This window comes from Tympanuchus pallidicinctus, unplaced genomic scaffold (genome assembly GCF_026119805.1).
Source record: "Tympanuchus pallidicinctus isolate F22 unplaced genomic scaffold, pur_lepc_1.0 scaffold3, whole genome shotgun sequence".
NCBI classification, from domain to species: domain Eukaryota; kingdom Metazoa; phylum Chordata; class Aves; order Galliformes; family Phasianidae; genus Tympanuchus; species Tympanuchus pallidicinctus.
Window position 1 is genome coordinate 21,054,873 of NW_026294747.1, and position 18,087 is coordinate 21,072,959.

Here is an 18,087-nt window from a genome sequence, read left to right on the forward strand (position 1 = left end):
ATGCCTTCTTCTAGGAATGTGTGTTCAAAAATGCTAACTTTGGTGGTGCAGATCTTTGTGTATTCATCTGTCTTCTGGAGCAAATGAAGTCTGTTAGGACTCCTTGCTTTGTAACTGTATTTGCAGAAGCTTCAGCTGCTGCAGTTTTCCACTCTTCAGAGTTAGGTATTTGGCACAGTGGTAAGATGCAGTGCAAAAATTAATCCCTGACCACTTGTCTCAATCTGCCATGCTCTGACAGCTTCTCTGGAGCCAAGCTATTGCAACCCTCCACTTGGCTCATTTGCCATTTTGGCATCTTGTTGCAGTTCAAAGCAAGTAGCTTTATTGTTTGCTTTGAAAAGCATTCTGTAATACTGCTGTTCTAAACATCTCAGAATTTAGTGGTTTATAAAATGCTTTGCAAACTTTTGAAGTGAAAAGTGCTGCATATAAATTGATGCTGGAATTTTTGCAGTTAGAAGTTTTTCTCTGAAAGTTGAAATGCTTAATGTTACACTCATTCAGTTATGTAAGCTGTGAGCGAACATCTACTGAGTGCAGGTGGATTTGACCCAAATGGATTGTTTCCATGTTTTGCTTTGAGTGAAAAGGAAAGTAGAAGAATAGGAGAGTTGAAACAAACGTTGGCAAGATCTTTTCTGTTAAATCATTCATATTAATCTTGAACTTAGAAATTCTTGAGAATTGAAGTGTTTAATTTTTTCTATCGTAATTATTATGAAGTCTAATAGCTTCAGAAAAAACTGCTGTTGCCTCTAAGCATAAACTTGCAATTGAATGCCCAGGAAGTTGTGCCCTTATGTTAGACTAAGCATTGCATCGAAGTAAATAACCATTTGTTTCCAGTGCTCCTTGTCTCCTTATTGCTGTTATAACCATTATTATCTTGGGCTATGGCTGAGGAGAGGTCGGTTTGATTAAATTAACTTGTTTCATTTCAGATCCATGCAGGGCATTCCACTTGGCTCTTCAGCCAGTCTCTCCTTCAGTCTGTCTATTAGTGATTCTAATCTGTGGACTTCAAAGCTTCTGCTGTTTATAGCCAGTTAAAGCCAGGAAGTTTCTGATGGATTAAGGCAAGGAATGAGTTTGAAGTTTGTAATGTGCACCACTGTCACTGATAAAGTCTAGTTTATTACCCTACAGTAGTATCTGCGCTTTTAGGGCCATTTTCTTTTAATTGATTATGGTAAAGCTGAGGTGATTAACCTCCTCAAGCATCCAGAGCTGTATTTCCTGATCATTTACATATACAGGACATTTCTGTACAGAAGCAAGTCTTGGCTTTTGGCACTGCAACACTTTGTGATTTGCTTTTGTTCCAAGTGTACAAGAGGGAGGGCTGAGTGGACAGCATCAAGGTTGTCTTTAGCACTGATTATAGACAGTGAATTGTGAATTGGATTTGAATCTCTTGAAATGGAGCTGGCACAGTCTACACAAATATGACATGGGCTGCTCCTTTGCCTTGTCATCACAGGAATAGTATTATAATTGAAAATGACACCAGTTACACTTGATATTTTTATCAGAACAAGTATGTGTTGTAAACAGAGAGAATCTGTCTCTGGGAATTGAGATTTTCAAACACCTGCAAATTCTAGAATTCATGTTGGTATTTAATTTTTAAACAATGAATACTTACGTGCTTGTAATAATGCCTTTATGTAAGCAAAATTCAGTGAATACAGAACTTAAGAAGAGAATTAAAATGTGCGAAATTTAAGAAGCTACTCCCCTCAAGAAATGGATAATTCCATAAAGACTGAAATCTTTTTTGCTTCTCTTCAATATTTAGTAAATTTTGAGTTAGGAGGTACATTTGTCAGTAAAGCAGGAGTGTGGGGTCCACATAAAGCATACGCTTTTCAGATCTAATTGTGTCAGGGGCTAATGCAGCTCTGATATGGCTGACAAATTGGCAAACTCTTTATCACATTGCCTTATGTAAGTAACAGAGGTCAACTGATAAATTGAATACTTGACTGGAAAATTTCATCCAAATAAAATACAAAATTCTAAGTTGGAGATAAAGTGTGTACATATGTATACATGTATACGCATACACAGACACAAGCAATTAAAGAGCGATTTTCCCCTTATCCTATGAATTTGTGACGATGACTCCTAAGTTGAAATGTTTAAGAGCTTCGTGTGCAAGTCTGAGCACAACAACTATACATTTCTTTTATAATTAACGAGAAAAAAAAAAAAGCACCTCCATCTAGTCTGCATGACATTTATTTTACAATGAAATAAAGCATCCTTGCAGAAGTACCCTTTTGTTTTCACTGAGTCTGAAGGAAATTTAAGGTGGCCAGTACAAACTTGAATGACTGGTCTTAGCCACTTAGCTGTCTGCTCTAAATCCAGTTTGTTTTTCCATGTGGAAAAACACTTGAATGCAATGAAGAACACATATCTTGTCTCTCAAGATTTTTGAGTCATAAGTTAGTGAGCACTGAATAACAGTGCTTCAATTAATTTTCCTAGGCATATAGTTCTTAAGGCTGGACACTGACCAGACACACATGCTCTACCTGCTCAGTGGGAGAAACTCTTTTTTTTACTGTGCCTCAGTTTCCGTGGCTGTAAAATGAATACAATAATATTGTTTTCCATACAACACTGAGATCCGTAGTTTAAAACTGCTGTGTAAGTAGCATTATTCATGGTATTATTAAGAAGATGCTGAAATCTGTAATTGTAATCTACTTTTACATCAAAATCAGCAAGTAGAGGGAACTGCTGAAAGCAGGAAGATTTTCGTCTGAAAACCTTAAGGGCATTAATAAAAATCTATTTTAACTGCTTATTCCCATTTTGCAGCTTTAGAAACTGAGGTCACAGAGGTGAAATCTTCACCATCACTCAACTCAAGAGCAATGAAGAGATTCTGGAAGGTCTTGTGATTAAGTCTTTCTTTTGCTTGGTAGAAAGCACTCCCTTCCCCTGCTTTCTATCTGAGAGAAATGTGTAGACATGGATGTGAATGAAGAGGTGGAAGCTTTACTGTATATTTTGAGGTAATTGCTCAATGTGTACACCAAAATAGGTCCACTGTGCTATGGGTGAGACTGGAAATCAAGGGTCTAATTTTATGTTTGGACTCAAAATGTGAGCGGGGTCTTAGGAGAAGAAAAAAATCTTCAGCAGATGCAAGTTGAGCAATGCAGGAGTCTTGTGGAGGCATCTCAAATTTTTCACAGAGCCAGCGGTAAAAATGTTGGATCTTATGTGTGAAACAGCAGAGAGGAAGTATCGCATATGATAATAATTTTAATCCAGAATTTTAGTGCTTTAGGGAATAAATTTGCTCATCTTAAGTGTTTTCTAAATGTGGGGGGATGTGATCTCTGTTCTGTGTCTTTGGCTCAGTTTTGTATATATACTCACCCATATGGGTTGTATAAGAAGTCTGTTAACCCAGCCATAACATCCCATGACTCCATGTATGATATTAATAAAAAAAAAAAAAGCTTTGAAATACTATAGGAAAAAATGATTTTCTCTCGCTCACTCTGCATCCAATATAATAAACATTGTGGTCCAAGTGTCTGCTGCTGGGAATATTTGTGTAGACAGGATGTTTTTTTATTTTCTCAATTCAGCCAAATACTTTTGCCCTTTCATTTGAATTTGTCTAAATTACTAGTTCTGATGTTCAAAAAAATAGTCTGTGGTAGTAATTTCCACTAACATTTCATCGTGTGTTTCACGTTTCAGACAGTTGAAGAAATCATCTTGTCTACCACATAAATGGTATATAAATGCATTACACTTCATAAATGCACAATAAGCTAGAAATCATGTCCTACAGTTTGATTCGTTATTAGATTCATTTTTATCAAAATCAAAAGTATGTTTTAAAGAATGTGTATTTTCTGCATAGTTCTATAAGCACAGTTTCCTGAACCTAAGTTGTTGATAAACGCAGAATAAGGTATAGACTGTATATTACCACAGTAACCATGTCTTTCTTTTGGTTTGATAGTATTAACAGACAACACTGATATAAACCACTAGGGATAAAGATCCCGATGCCCCTATAGATCACTGTATCTTAAGGGAAAAAAAAAAAAAGAAGCCTTAAATGGCAGCTCTTATCCTACTGTGCCTTTAATGCTGGGCACTGGTAGGAATATTCTATTGAATTTCTTTTTAGGCTTTAAATTAACTTGTCTTCTAAACAGTGTACTTTATGCCATTTTCTTTGATTAGCTAAGTAACTAATTGAGGACTGTTCTAATCTTCTATGAATCATTTTAAGGTTGTTTTTTTTCTGAAAGAAGTCCAGAAATTTAGTTTTAACAAAACCAGAGCAGAGGCTCTCAGTAATGTCCCAGAAACCAGTAATCTGTTCCTTGTATATGAGAGGAATTCTGCACATTACTGTAGACCAACACAGAAACAGAGATGTTGGTAGGAAGCAACTTTTTTTAGGAGGTTTATTGTAAGTCTAAGCAGTTGAACTACCTGAACAGACTTTCAGTAAGCCATTGCTGAAGGAATGCTGGTAGTTAATAGTTGTAACATGCTACTAATTCTGACAATTTTTTGAAACTTCAGATACCAGCTAAGTTCTGTCCTTAAGTCCAGGCTGGAAAACATTCTTCATTAGGCTTTCTTCATCTGCTTCAAGTGATTGAATTCTCACAGACTACTGTAGGCCAATTAGAATGATTATCAACTGAAAGATCTTGTGAAAGATCAGATTTAAGAGTTGAGCATCTGAGCAATTACAGATACGTACAAAGAAGCATGTTTAGAGATGTTTTCTGACAGCTTTTTTATTGATCTTTGTCTACTTTGCACAACTACTTGAAAGGTTTTTCCTTTTTGCAGTTCCCAGAGGACTACTTAGGAGTTGTGGGAAATCTGAGCTGTGTATGAACTAATACTCTGGTGCCATGTAATCTGCAGTCATGAGATTCTCCTGGCTGTTCTTACTGAGAAAATAAAACAGAGCATGTTTGCATGAACATGTTTGTATGAGCGCCTTTATGCAAGTCATCAAAATGCCATTGTTTTACCCAATAAGTTCTTCTTTTTAAATTTCAGTTTGTCAAATTGCTTTTACTATTGACAAGTGTTGAATTTTCTACTTTGAGCTTTACTTCGAGCTTTTTACTTGGTGCTTTTTACTGAGTTCTATTTCCAGCTCCTCCTTACTATCCCTATCTGCTCCTTCCAACTAGAGCAATAGACCATCTTCATTTAAATATTGCTTGCTATTTTTGAATGTGAGTGTCCCAAAAATATTATTTAACTCTTTACAATAGCTGACTCTTGTTCCCTAGGTTGAACGTTGGAAATTGAAATTAGATAGTCCCTAAAAATCAGAGCAAGTAATTTCCTATGCAGACAGTATTTATTTATTTTTTTTTTTCCCCTCTGGATAAGACAGAAAATAACACGTACTGCTAAAAGACTTACCAGTTTCTCAAAAGGAAGGAATCAGTAAATGATGCTGTTGCCATCACTCTTTGAAAAGAGGTAATACGTTTAGATGGAAATATCACAGTCTGTTATCTTTTTTATGATCTCTCTCTCCTATATATTATTTAACAGTTCCTTCTGAGCTGAGAAACAGGTCTGGATTTGAGAACAGTAATTCATTATTACATATTTTGCAAGCCTGTGTACATTTTCGTTACAGACATCTGATGGCAAGATGGTAAATGTGGAGAGATATGGAAAAGGAAACTTCTTAGGGGGAGAGAAAATTGACTCTCATAACTGTCATCCCTTCTATTTGCTATGTCTTTCCTGAAATTGAAAATTGTAGAAAAATGTGTATTTGGGGGATTTTTAAATTATCATTTTTATTTATTTATTGTTGCTCTTCATTATTAACTGAGTGTTTTAAACAGGAGCATAATTACAGCACTTCTTTCTTGGAGTAGTGGAGGTAAACACCGATTTTAATCCTGTAGTTTGTGGAAATCATCTTGAAATCATGCTTGAAAAATTTGCTGTGAGATGCGGAGTTACAGGACTTCATGGCAGAACTGTGGGCTGGCCAGAACTGCAGCCATGTTGCTAGGGATTGTAAGCCCTAGAAGTGGAAGCTGCATTTGGAAAAATGTGGAAAGAGCTGATTTTGTTTTCAGAAGACCACATGCTGTTTTCTGTGGTAGCTTCTGCAGTCAGTAGATCAGTAGTCTTGAATAGTGCAAACTGCCAAGAATGCCCGGAGTCTCGTTGCCAAAGAGCAAGTGTGAGTATTATTTGAACACTAGTCTGTCATAATTATTTCAGTGTGATACACAACAGGAGGTGCCTGTCGTTCATTTCAGTCTCCACGTACAGATAAACTTTGTATACTCCAGGGAGCTCTATTTTAATGTTTTACCTCTCTCTTCTGCTGTATTCACAGAAAGCCCTCGCTAAATTTAAAAGAGGTAAGAGTATTTCCCGGTGCAAACTTGCATTTTTACTTTTGTATGCTTTAAGGTCCTCATATCATCTTGTAATGTGCCGTCTGCCTTTTCCATCACTTCTCATCTTGGGCTTCTTTTGTCTTTGTCGTACTCTGTTAAGTGATACTGCGCCCATTTACAATAAGAATTAAAGACTTTTACTTAGGTTGTAATTAAAGCCTACTAAAATGAGAATTTCTCCCATATGTGTTTTGCTAGTGCTCAGGTTACTCAGGACGCTGCCTTTCCAAGCAGGATCTCGAAGTTAAAAGTGTGGTGTCAGACCGTGCTTCTTATGCCTCATTCCTCCTGTGTGTACAAAGGAGAAGTACACTCATCTTTTGTTGTCTTTTAAGATAATTATAGACAATTTTAACCTTCCTGATGAATTCGGAAACTTTGGCTTTTGAAGAAACTGTTGTCTTTTTATTGATTACATACCTACATTGGAGTTCCTGTAGCAGTGCTAATTTTGAACTAGAAATACTTTGTATCTCTGAGTGAAGCCTGCTATCCTTTGTAATGATACTTCTTCGGGTACTCAGGATAGTGACAGCCCAAGTTATTTTGTGTCTTGACATCTCCCATACGCATCCAGCTCTGTACGACATTTAGTATCTGATCAGCCTCTAGGCAGCAAGTAGTTTTGACCCTTTCTTTCTTTTGCATACTGCAGGGTAATTGATACCTTAATGTATTCCTCAGAGTTGCTCCAAAATGCTGGTATTTTCTGTTCATTTCAGTTCAAATTTGAACACTTTGTATTATGTTTCTCAAAGCACAACTGTTGTAGAGTAACTTACCTCATTTTGAGAATTGGTCATTTTGAGAGACTTTCCAAGACCTTGCTAAATCATGTGGATTTAACAGGATTTGCTGACATCTGAGATGCGTGCCAATTACAGTTATATTACACCTTCACCTTCTTCTTTTTTCTTCTTCTTCTTTTGCCATATTTTTATGCACGCCATAACTGTTAGTAAGTTATCAAGCAGCTGATTTCCCAAAGAGCTTAAAGTTTAAAGTGTTGTTGCTTGCTTGATATTCTGAATTATTGTTTCCCATTCTTACTGGCTTTTTGGTTTTAATTTTTGTTTCACAGTGTTCCTGCACTGAAATAAGATCTTTGTTGCAGTTTGGTTGTCATTTTTTTTTTCGTATGTGTAGAAAGCACAAGAGGAAGAAAACAATCCCAAATAAAAAATTAATTAGCATTTATAAATGAGAAACGTTTTTGGTATTTATAAATAAATATGTACATATGTATACATGGTTATAACAGCTCTGATTGCTCCTGAAAAGTTGGCAGGGGAATCTCTTGGGGATCTCACAAGCTACTTAAAATTCTTCTGTATCAATACACACTTGATAATTGGATAATTACTGGCAATTAGCCTAAGGTCTTTAAGTAGCTTGCAAATGTTAAACAGTCTACTGAGTTTGAGGTGTGATGTATGTCTTTGTAAGGCACTTGTAACTGTCTAGCAGATCTGTCAGCTTGCATTTTGTATGGCAAGCCAGTAAGAAAGCAATGTTCTGTTTCTGCTAGAGGAAAAATACACGAGTAAAACTCAGCAAGAGGCTACATGCATGTCAGGTAGAAGCCATGGTCTACATAACCACCCAGATAAAGGTAGATTTTATGGTCACTTTTTGAGTCTCACAGGAATAACCCCAGGATAGGAGACTGAATAAAAATATTGCCATTAAATATCAGTCAATTTCTTCTCTTTTCTTCTGGCCACCCGCACGGGCCAATCCTTCCTTCTAAAAAACAGCTTGGAAAAAACCTGACTTTTGAAGACTCTTGTTGTGGTTTGGAAGGAGGATTTTGTTTTCCTAGTGAAGCAGCTCTTGAAAGTCTTGAAGGAGCATGTAGCTCTGTGTTTTATTGAAGAGTATTGGGCAAGCAGTTATATCTGAGGGGTTTGCTGGCAGGGAGAGTGTGGACACTTTGCTCCTTGGTAGTTGTACGTGTTGGAATGAAGCAGCTCTTGTTCTTCTCCAGAAATGGCTGTCTGTCTGTCTTCCTGATGACAGTGGAAACAGGGCGAACCTTTTTGGGACACAGAACTGATTCTGGGTTGTTACGGAATTGGAAGTATCAGTTTGTAGCTCATTTATTTTTTGTGTTTCCTGTTTAATTCTTCAGATCATTCTTCTAAGAACTCTTACAGATGCAGATTTCTTTTTGTTTTTTTTTTAATTGCTCTTCACTCTTGCCCCAACATTTCCTACTATTTGCCCATCTACACATACAAGAGCTACATCAGCCTATTTTCCCCTAGGATCACTCTGAGAACGCTGTCCATTCAGACTTCTTAATTCTTTTCAGTAGCTAATTTTAGAGGGGGAAAAAAAAAAAAAGTTGCCTTTCCTATTGTTTAATCTTGTGTTGAGCTTTTTTTTTTTTTAAATTATTTTTATTATTATTATTTTAAATATACCTAAGTTTACTAAGTGGTCCAGAGTACTCTGTATGACCTTATTGTACTCACTATTTTTCATGTCCCCAGTCCTTATATTTATTTCAGACCACTGATGAAAATTTCAGTCCCTGTGTCAGTTCTTGCAGACCCTACCTATATACATTTTGATTTGACACAGAGAGCAACTGACAAAAATCTGTTAGTAGTTTCTTTGCAGTTCTTTTAATGTATTTTCTTTTTTTTTCTTATCATATACCATTCTGTCAGCCCCTCCATTTCACTAGCGAGAGAAACTCAAGTCTTTATCTGTCTCTTGTCTGCAGTAGTATCTTTCAAAATACTTAGGCTCCTCTTACCATACCCAAGCTCTCTTCCTTCAAACTCTTATTGAAATAAATGTTCACTATGAGAGCAGGAAGAAATCAATGTATCACTCTTGTACTTGATGGCTGTCTATCTTTTTATTAAGCTACCATTTGATGAGCTGATGTTTTGTGATGAACCAAACTGTAATAAAAACTTCTGTTATATTTTGTATTGGAAAATGATTATGAGTGCATTTAGAATTAATATTTTATATTCAGTTATTCTATTTTGTTGATTTTAGTTTGGTGCTTTACACTTAAGCTTCCAGTCATGCTTTTTTAGGAATAGAATATGATTATGAAATTTTTCAATGTATTTAATAGTTTGCAGAGACCATTAATGCAACCTTAAAAGTGATACATTTTGAAAACAGCAAGAAATGGAAATGTAACTCATTCTAGAGTGAATTTTATGTTCACAGTTTATTGTGACTAATTAAAACACCATTTGACTTGAGATCCCTCTGTACTCTAGTGCTATGTTCTATTTGTAAAGATGATGTCAGGCACAGTAAGACTCTTCATACATTTACTAGCTTATTTGTCACTGTCACTTAGAACTTTGAAGATAAAAGAAATTACTCAAGTACACTCACACACACACGGATCTTCTCCTAAACTGTTAACAGTGATTAGCATTTTAGCTACATCTAGGTCGTTAATTATTAAAATAAAATTTAATTTTGTCAGTACTTAATTGTACTGACATTGCTTTTTGCATTCTCTATGAGTCTGGACTGTAGCTGGTGATTGTATACTGCTTCTTCAAATGGTTAAGTAGCTGCAGATGAGTAAAATGTTTTCTTGCTGTACATCCTAAATCAATATGGGGCATCACTGATTCTTGTTATGTAACTATCTCAGATTGCTGTCTGGGGCAAGCTATCCACCAAACAGCTTAGTGCAGCTCTCTGCAGTGGACAAAAGAGACTCTGTCTCTTGCCTTCATATATTTGCATTTTTGAGTTCAAAGTAGATCATAAAGAGAAACAAAGGTAGAAGTGCAGACCTGTTTAGAAGTAAGTTATCATATTGAATTATATTTCCTCTAACGCTTTTCTCTAGATTCCCTCTGGCCAAAGATTCGTGTTCCTCTGAAAGTTGTTAGGACTGCAGAAAACAAACTCAGTAACCGCTTCTTCCCCTACGATGAGATCGAAACAGAAGCAGTGTTGGCTATTGATGATGATATCATTATGCTAACCTCAGATGAGCTCCAATTTGGCTATGAGGTAAGAGAACTCTGTTTTTTTTTCTTCTCTTACACTGTCCACTGCAACACGGTGTTTTTAAAGTGAAAGAAGGGTACTGCTGATTCAGTTTGTTGCTTCTCAGTTTATTGTGGCATTTCAATGCTCTCTGACATGTTTTTACAGATTGCAATTACTTCATGGAAAACACTGCCCGCTAACAGAAAAATTTCAGTAATTGGCACAACGAAACCAAGAGCTTCTAGAAAGCATTGCCTAATTTGTGTTGTGTAGATTTGTAATGGAAGTGGTCTGGAAACTGTGAATAGGATTCATTTAGTCAATTTCAAGAAGTTTCCTGATATGATGACTTTAGTGCTGTGTAGCTTAATATTTCAGATATTTCAGAGGAGATTTAGCAGGGATTACAAGAGTTGAAGTTCCATACCTTTGGACTCTGCCTTGCTGGCTGCTGTGATGTAGTCTCTTAAAATAAATTATTTGTTCGCTTGTCCCATTATCAAGCTGTTAACATTCATACACCTTAAAACAAAAATGACTGTTTTTCATTGGCCTCTTTACTGTAAAGCAGCATTTTCTGTGTTGGTAGGGGTACATTTCCATCACATTGATAGACAGGACAATTTTGAGAGATTAAGTGTTGGGAACAGAGGATGTCTCTTGGGGACATGCCAAAGTAAGGTACAGTGCTGTGAAAAGAAGAAGTGAAGAATGTCAAGGAGATACATGTATCATATGCTTGAAATGGCAAAGCTTCAACAGCTGCTGTTGTAATGAGGATGTCAGCAAAGAGAAGGTTTCTCCAAATACCCATAGCAGTATGAATAGGTGAAAGTCTTCATAGACACGTTTTAGCTGTTCATCCAAAAGTACACTTGTTGAAAGCCACTCGGTTAATTTCCTTGCAAAACTTTGACTCAAATGAATTTTGTCTTCAATTTCTGAGTATATAACACAGTCCATAATACAACATGACTGTCCTGTACATGTGTAAGACAAACATGCTCTGTGAATAAATCATAAACTTTAGGGAATGTAAGTTATGCTTAAGAATATTTCACACCTGTATCTGCAGTATCAAGAGCAAAACAACACTTAGCTTTGTATATGAGAGCTAGAACATAAAACAATTACCTAAGTTGAGTGTAATAATGGAAACTACTATTCAGAAGGGCAGAAAGCAAATGAAATGTGATAGTTGTATCATTTCTAATACTCAAATGCATTTGTGTTAACAAAAGAAGATATTTTTTCAGAAATGATGGAAGTATTCAATGTGAATATTTATGTGGTAAGATGCTTCTCACTGTCAAGTCAAAGAGCCTTAGCAAGCAACAAGTTTCTGGAGTCAGGAAGTTACATGTGGTAACGCAGGTATGTTGATACCATAACAAAGATGTTAGGAACAGGAGGCAGAGGTTTAATCTATTGTGTGTCTCAAGAAAGGAAATACTTCCCTTGCCGGGTTAATAGTAATGAGTTAGTGCATGGAGTGTGAAAGACAGAATGAAGGGAAGACAACTGAGTTGAGGCTTTTTTGCGGCAACATATGCCTCTTCTGTCTACTCTGGTCACACCACAGAACATTTTAAGCACTGCATTACAGCAGCAAAGCAATGAAGTGTTGGCAGTTCTGCAAGCCACTTTACTTTTGTCCATGTTGGTGCTTCTAACTACTACATTGAGGGTGAACTGGTGTGATAAAAAAAATAATAAAATCATAACGTGCATGCTGTCTGAATTCTGGCTCCATTTCCAGTTTGATTTTCCTAGAGCTGGCTCGAAGTAAATAATAATAAACCTAAGCAACAATGTAAGTAGTTACAAATGAATCTCTACTACTGGCAAAACAGGTTTGGAGGGCTTTGAAGCAGAATTTTCAACTGCACCACTGCAGCTGAGTTACAGTTGTGTCAGCCAGAAGTAATGAATTAGTACTGTGATTCTCAGGTGTCTGAAACATTAATTAGAACATCCTCTAATGAGAATATCTGTGACTTCGTATATGTTGAGTCTGGTGCCTTAAGCAGGAAAGTGTTATCCTCTTGCAAAAAGGTGAGGCAGAGAAAGTTGAAGTGAATTGCCCTGTGGCCAGTGTGACAAGGTGACAGCTACGTCCCTGAACCTGACTGCTGGGCTGTGCTGGCTGATTTGTTGACCTTCTGTTGGCTTCAGGCACTGCCTGAGCAACGGGCCTTGTGTTTTGTGTCTGCTTGGACAAGTAATTGCTTACACTGGCAGAATAAAAACTTTTTTTATTATGAATCTTATTCCTTTTTAATTTTGAGAATTTATCTTAGTACACAGCCACATAGATGGAAAATTGAAATGTCTTATTGATAGTCGAGACAAACCCATGGGAAGCTTAAACTCTTACATTTTGAGATTGCCTCCTCCCCCCTCCCCCGTAAAATAAATGAGTAAAAATGTCTTTGAATACAGAAGCACAGTGGATTATTTTATAAATATACAGTTTTCCTCTTAAGAAGGGTGAGTAATGTAGTTCCTACTCTCTGGCACAGAAATCGGGGGCTGAAGATTGATCTTTCCTGTCCCTGAGTGTCTGTGACTTGTTTGACAAGCCTGAGCTGGCTCCCAGATGTTTGAATTGTCCTCAGCCTGTGATAATTTATTTATCTGTTTATGTGTGTTACCAGAAAAGTATCTCTCAGACTCTTGACTCATTTGCAGGAGAATCCAGAGGGAACAGTAGCAGCATATAATGTTACTAGAAAGTTTTCTTTTAAAAGTTTTTCTGCTTCTGCTTTGGTTACAAGAAGGGTTGGAAACGTGACATTTTGTAATTTTCTCTTCTCCTCCTGACATCCTTAGACCTTACATTTAAACATATGGCCAAACCCTCTCTGTCACAGACTTGTCTGAATGTACAGGGCAAGCCTAAAAAAAACCAGAAGCTTTGATCTCGGTACACTTTCAGCCATAAAAAATTATAGTAACACTCAAAGTGTCAGACATTTTTTACTTGTTAAAAGTGAGCTATTACGGTACAGTGATTTATTGCAGAGCATAAATCTATTGGAGCAAGCAGAAAAATAGTCCCTGTGTGCTGCTGCATTAAAGTAGCATAAGAATACTCAGGACATTCTGACTTATGAAAAAAGACTACTTCTGTACGTTACATAGTGAAATCACAGACATGGCTTGAGGCACTGGAAATAATCTGCTGGGGCTGGATCATTTTTCATAATTACCAATCTTTGTTTTTCACAGAGAGAGTATCAGAGAGCCAAGAAAAGGAGCAAGTATGTAAAATATCGTAATCCTAAAAAATTAAAGCAGAATTGTTGGCTGCTCCTAAAGTGTTTGGTGTTTGAATGAGAGACTGAGAGCATGCATTCTAGTATTCCCACCTCTGAGCCTCAGCTGGCCCCAGGGCAGATTGCTAGCATTTCTGTCAATCTGAAAAAGGGGATAATGGCTTCCAAGTACGAAGTTCATGAAGATATCTTATTAGGTAGTTACAAAGTTATTGTTCGGTATCCTTACGAAGTATTTTTATTAAAACAACATTAAAAAAAATAATAATCTAAATTGGGATTGTTGAGTGCATTTTCCTTGTAGAGAAAATAGTTTAGTGCATTACTACATTTCTGTTTTTTTGTGTTGTTATTGTTGGAAACTTTTTGCCTACTGTGAGTAGAATCATTGAATGGACCTCAAAGATCATCCAGTTCCAACCCCCTTCCATAGGAAAGTTTGCCAACCACTAAGTTAGGCTGCCTAGGGCTGCATCCAGCCTGGCCTAAAGCACCTCCAGGAATGGGGCACCCACAGCTCTCTGGGCAGCAGAGCCAGGGCCTCATAGCCCTCTGACTGAAAAATTTCCCCTGACATCTAACCTGGATCACCCCTCTTTTAGTTCAGAACCGTTCAGTGATCTTATCTGTCTCAGAGCTCAATTTTTCTTTAAATTGTGGAGGATAGCCAGTGTTCCATTCTTTAAGTGTTGCTGGGTAGCGTTGGAAACAGTGACTGTGTTCTGTTTATACAACTAGAAAATTTAAGAATTTCAATTAGTTTTTTTTTTTTGTTATTGTTTGTTGTTGTTTTTTTTTTTAATCTGGGAGATGGTTCATCCAAAAATATTTAATTTTGCTGTTGTCCAGCAGAGTCTTTGAATAGCACTGTCTGCAAAGAAGTATACCTCCTCTTCACTTGGCAATATGTTCTTCCCTGGCTGTGTCCCTTAGCAGTATTAACTCAAGCCATCCTTCTTTAGCCTGTGAAAGCTAATAAGATCACTGTCTGCCATGGAATGTATTCCTAACAGACTAAAAATTTATAGGCAACCATCAAACAAGAAAATTAACTGCAAAAAAGGGAGTAGTATAAGAAAAATTACCACTTTTCCTATTCTGAAAGCTTTCTTATAAGCAGTAGCCGTACATAATAATTTTGGCACAAAACATTTGTATGGGTTTGGGCAGTGAGCTGGATGCAGCTATTTGGAGCCTTTCCCAGAGTTAGCTTTGAATGAGCCAGTGATGAGCATTAAGAAGAAGCCAAGCTTTTCCACTGACTTAGATAGCATTACTTTTAAAAGGAATCTTTGTTTAATACAACTAAGTTATTTTAAAGTGCATCAAACTGACAATTTTCAGAGGCCAGAGCTGGGGTAATGTTGAGCTTTATGGTGATACAAAGGAATCTGTATTAGTAACATGCATTTTATCGGCTTTTATTTTATGTTGTTTGGACTCTTTGAGATGACACTGAGAGCTAAAACTGGAAAGAATATGAATCTGCTGTTGAGTGTTGTGAAGGCACTGAAGTCCCTTGGGGAGCAGTAGCTGAGTTTAATCTTTCCTTCAGCTGCATTTAATATGCGTGTCATTCCCTTTACGAGGATTCTTAGCCCGGTGTGGTACAGATCTGTAGTGTCCTGTCAAATTCTTTGCTGATCCTCAGTAGCTTTGGTGGTGGTGTCTTCTAACAGCTGTGAAATGAGGGTTTTAATAGTAAATCAATAATAATAAAACCTGCAAAATATAACCATTAAATTTTTAGACCTAGAAAGTAAGGAATAAAATCTCGAAAAAGAGAGTGGCTATACCTTTGTCTTTTTGCTCTTTGTTAGTGTCATGTCTTGTCACAATAGGTATCTCAAGTCCTCGCTGTCTTCTCTGGATTTCTTTTTTATTTTTGTTTCTTTGTTTATGATTAGTTGGTGACAACAATTCATAACAACATAACAATTTTTTTTGAGTTCCAGATCGTCTCTGCTTTTAAGAGCCATCTGTTGGATGGTTGTCCTATCTAAATACTGTCCCAGTACCTGTGCCCTAGAACTGTCCAGAAAGATTGATTTCTGGTTAAAGTACAAGACAGAGAGTCAGAAGATCTGGTTCCCATTCTTGTTTCCCATGCAATTTTTTGGCAGGTTTCCTCATCTGTATGTTTGAAATAATAACCTCTCTCATCACGGGATTCTGAAGCTATATTAACTGACAGCAATAAAAATGTGTTGAGATGTGTAGATGAAAAGGTATATATTAATGCAGAAGCATAGAAACATAGATACAGAAGCAGTAAATTAATGCTGATTATTGTGTTGCTTTGACTGGATATGCTTGCACAGAGCCCTATACAATCCAGGCTTCTAGCTGAAACATAGTGGCACATGGCAAGTGCCCTCAGTGAACTGTGCTGGCAAAGTTAGGTTTGCAGTATTGTGGAATTCCAGATGACGCTTTCTCTACCGCAAATTCAACTGTAGGGTTTCTTGCTGTTTTGTTCAGAGAAAAAAAAATTTGCAAGTAAAGTGACTCTTGGGAATTGTTGTTGTTGATCTGGCATACTCAGTGAAATTTGGATATGTGTTTGTTTACTAACGCATTACCAATCTGAAACAGAAACTCTTGTGGCTTAACACTGCGTGTTGAAGAGTCAAGACACACATTTTTCCAACAAATCTAGCAGTTCTTTGGATCAAAATAAAGGACATGTTTTGAATAATCCGTCTACAAATAATGCAGATAAATATTGACTCTGCTATTGATTATTAAAAGGCATGCAGTGTATTTAGCAAGCAATCAGCATTCAGACTCCTCTTAATAATCATAATCCTTTCTCTCTTTTTTCTTATGCAAAAATTATCCATTATTTAATGTGGCCAGAAGTGTAGAGAACTGAGGTTGCATTAATGATGCCCTTCTCCTTGTTCTTGTCTACTGTGTTTGATCCTGTAGTCAGCTTCAAAATAATGTATGAAGTGACAAGGATGGTATTTTGATTGTATCCAGCTGTTTGGAACAAGTCAAGGGCAAAGAGGCCCTCCATGTAGCAGTAGATCCATCCAAGCACCCATTAAAGAACACCAGAAATATTAAAACATAAGTTGATTTTAAGCCTATTCCTATTAAAGGAAGCAGGTTGGTTAGATCCAAAGCCAGCTGTGAAAGTAGTTAGACTGCAGCCGTATCTACTGATTTTAACATCAGAAGTTCCATTTTAGTCGTGCTTGGTTTTAATTAGTGTTAAAATCTTTTTGAATAATTGGTTGCATTTCTCTACAAGAAGAAAGTCATATGGCTTAGAGGTTGTTTGCTCTGAACTACAGCATCCCTGAAGTGCTGGGTCCTTCCAGAGCAAGCTCTGGGATTTTTGTACTTTTTCCAGTCATCTTCTGATTTCAAGAATTAGGACTTATGAGATTTGAAATGGTCTTTGCCCCATGATACTGGCACCCTCCCAAAAGTAGACATTTTCATCTGGACATTCATATTTGCTATGCAAGAAAATTTACTACAGTGTTGTTCTTCTCTTCTTGTTCTCTTTAGGTTTGGCGTGAGTTCCCAGATAGGTTGGTTGGATATCCAGGTCGACTGCATCTTTGGGACCATGAGATGAACAAATGGAAATATGAATCTGAATGGACCAATGAAGTCTCAATGGTTCTCACTGGGGCAGCATTTTATCACAAGGTATCTGTAACATGCAGCTCGTGGTATACAACATGAACCACTCCTTAACTGTATTCTGTGTCTTGTGGTGCCATAATAGTGTTCTGCAACAAACAGAAAACCAGTTGCCATCTTTTCCTAAGACTCCTACTCTTCCTGTGGAAACAACTGGTTTGTTTCTGTGAAAAAAACAACTGTTACTTTCAGAAAGATACAGAAGAACTGTTGTTGGTTTGCCTGACCAGTAAGAACATAACATATTTTGCAATGAATGTAGCTTTGTAACTAGGAGTTTAAGGAAAGAAAACACACACACAACTGCCACCCCACAATTAATTGTACAGAAATCAGTGTGCTGCACAGGAATGGAATAATTATGAACCTAAAACATCCAAAAATGTTTCTCATCTGCTAGAGCAGTCCTTGGCTGAAGGCAGTATCACAGTTTGTCCATAATCCATCCTTAGCTGCCTGCTGTTTGAGAGACTGAAAGATTTAGTGTCTCATAGTTACTGCATCTGTATTTAAAATTATCTTCTCTCCTTTTCCATCTGTTCTGCAGTATTTCAACTATCTTTACACCTACAAAATGCCTGGAGATATCAAGAATTGGGTGGATGCCCATATGAACTGTGAAGATATTGCCATGAATTTCCTAGTGGCAAATGTCACTGGCAAATCAGTCATTAAGGTAAGACTTTTCCACAGTTTAACTCTACAAAGTTCAAAAACAT

General features: G+C 36.9%; 1 protein-coding gene across 2 annotated transcripts in view; it reads left to right on the forward strand.

Annotated features, from left to right (window-relative positions):
* EXT2 (exostosin glycosyltransferase 2) overlaps positions 1-18,087 on the forward strand; it is a 72,780-nt gene that overhangs the window by 44,825 nt on the left and 9,868 nt on the right. For both annotated transcript variants that reach the window (XM_052693767.1, XM_052693766.1), the window contains exons 10-12: positions 10,285-10,451; positions 17,231-17,374; positions 17,916-18,044. In XM_052693767.1, the coding sequence (XP_052549727.1) occupies positions 10,285-10,451; positions 17,231-17,374; positions 17,916-18,044 (440 nt within the window). The remainder of the gene's footprint in view (positions 1-10,284; positions 10,452-17,230; positions 17,375-17,915; positions 18,045-18,087) is intronic.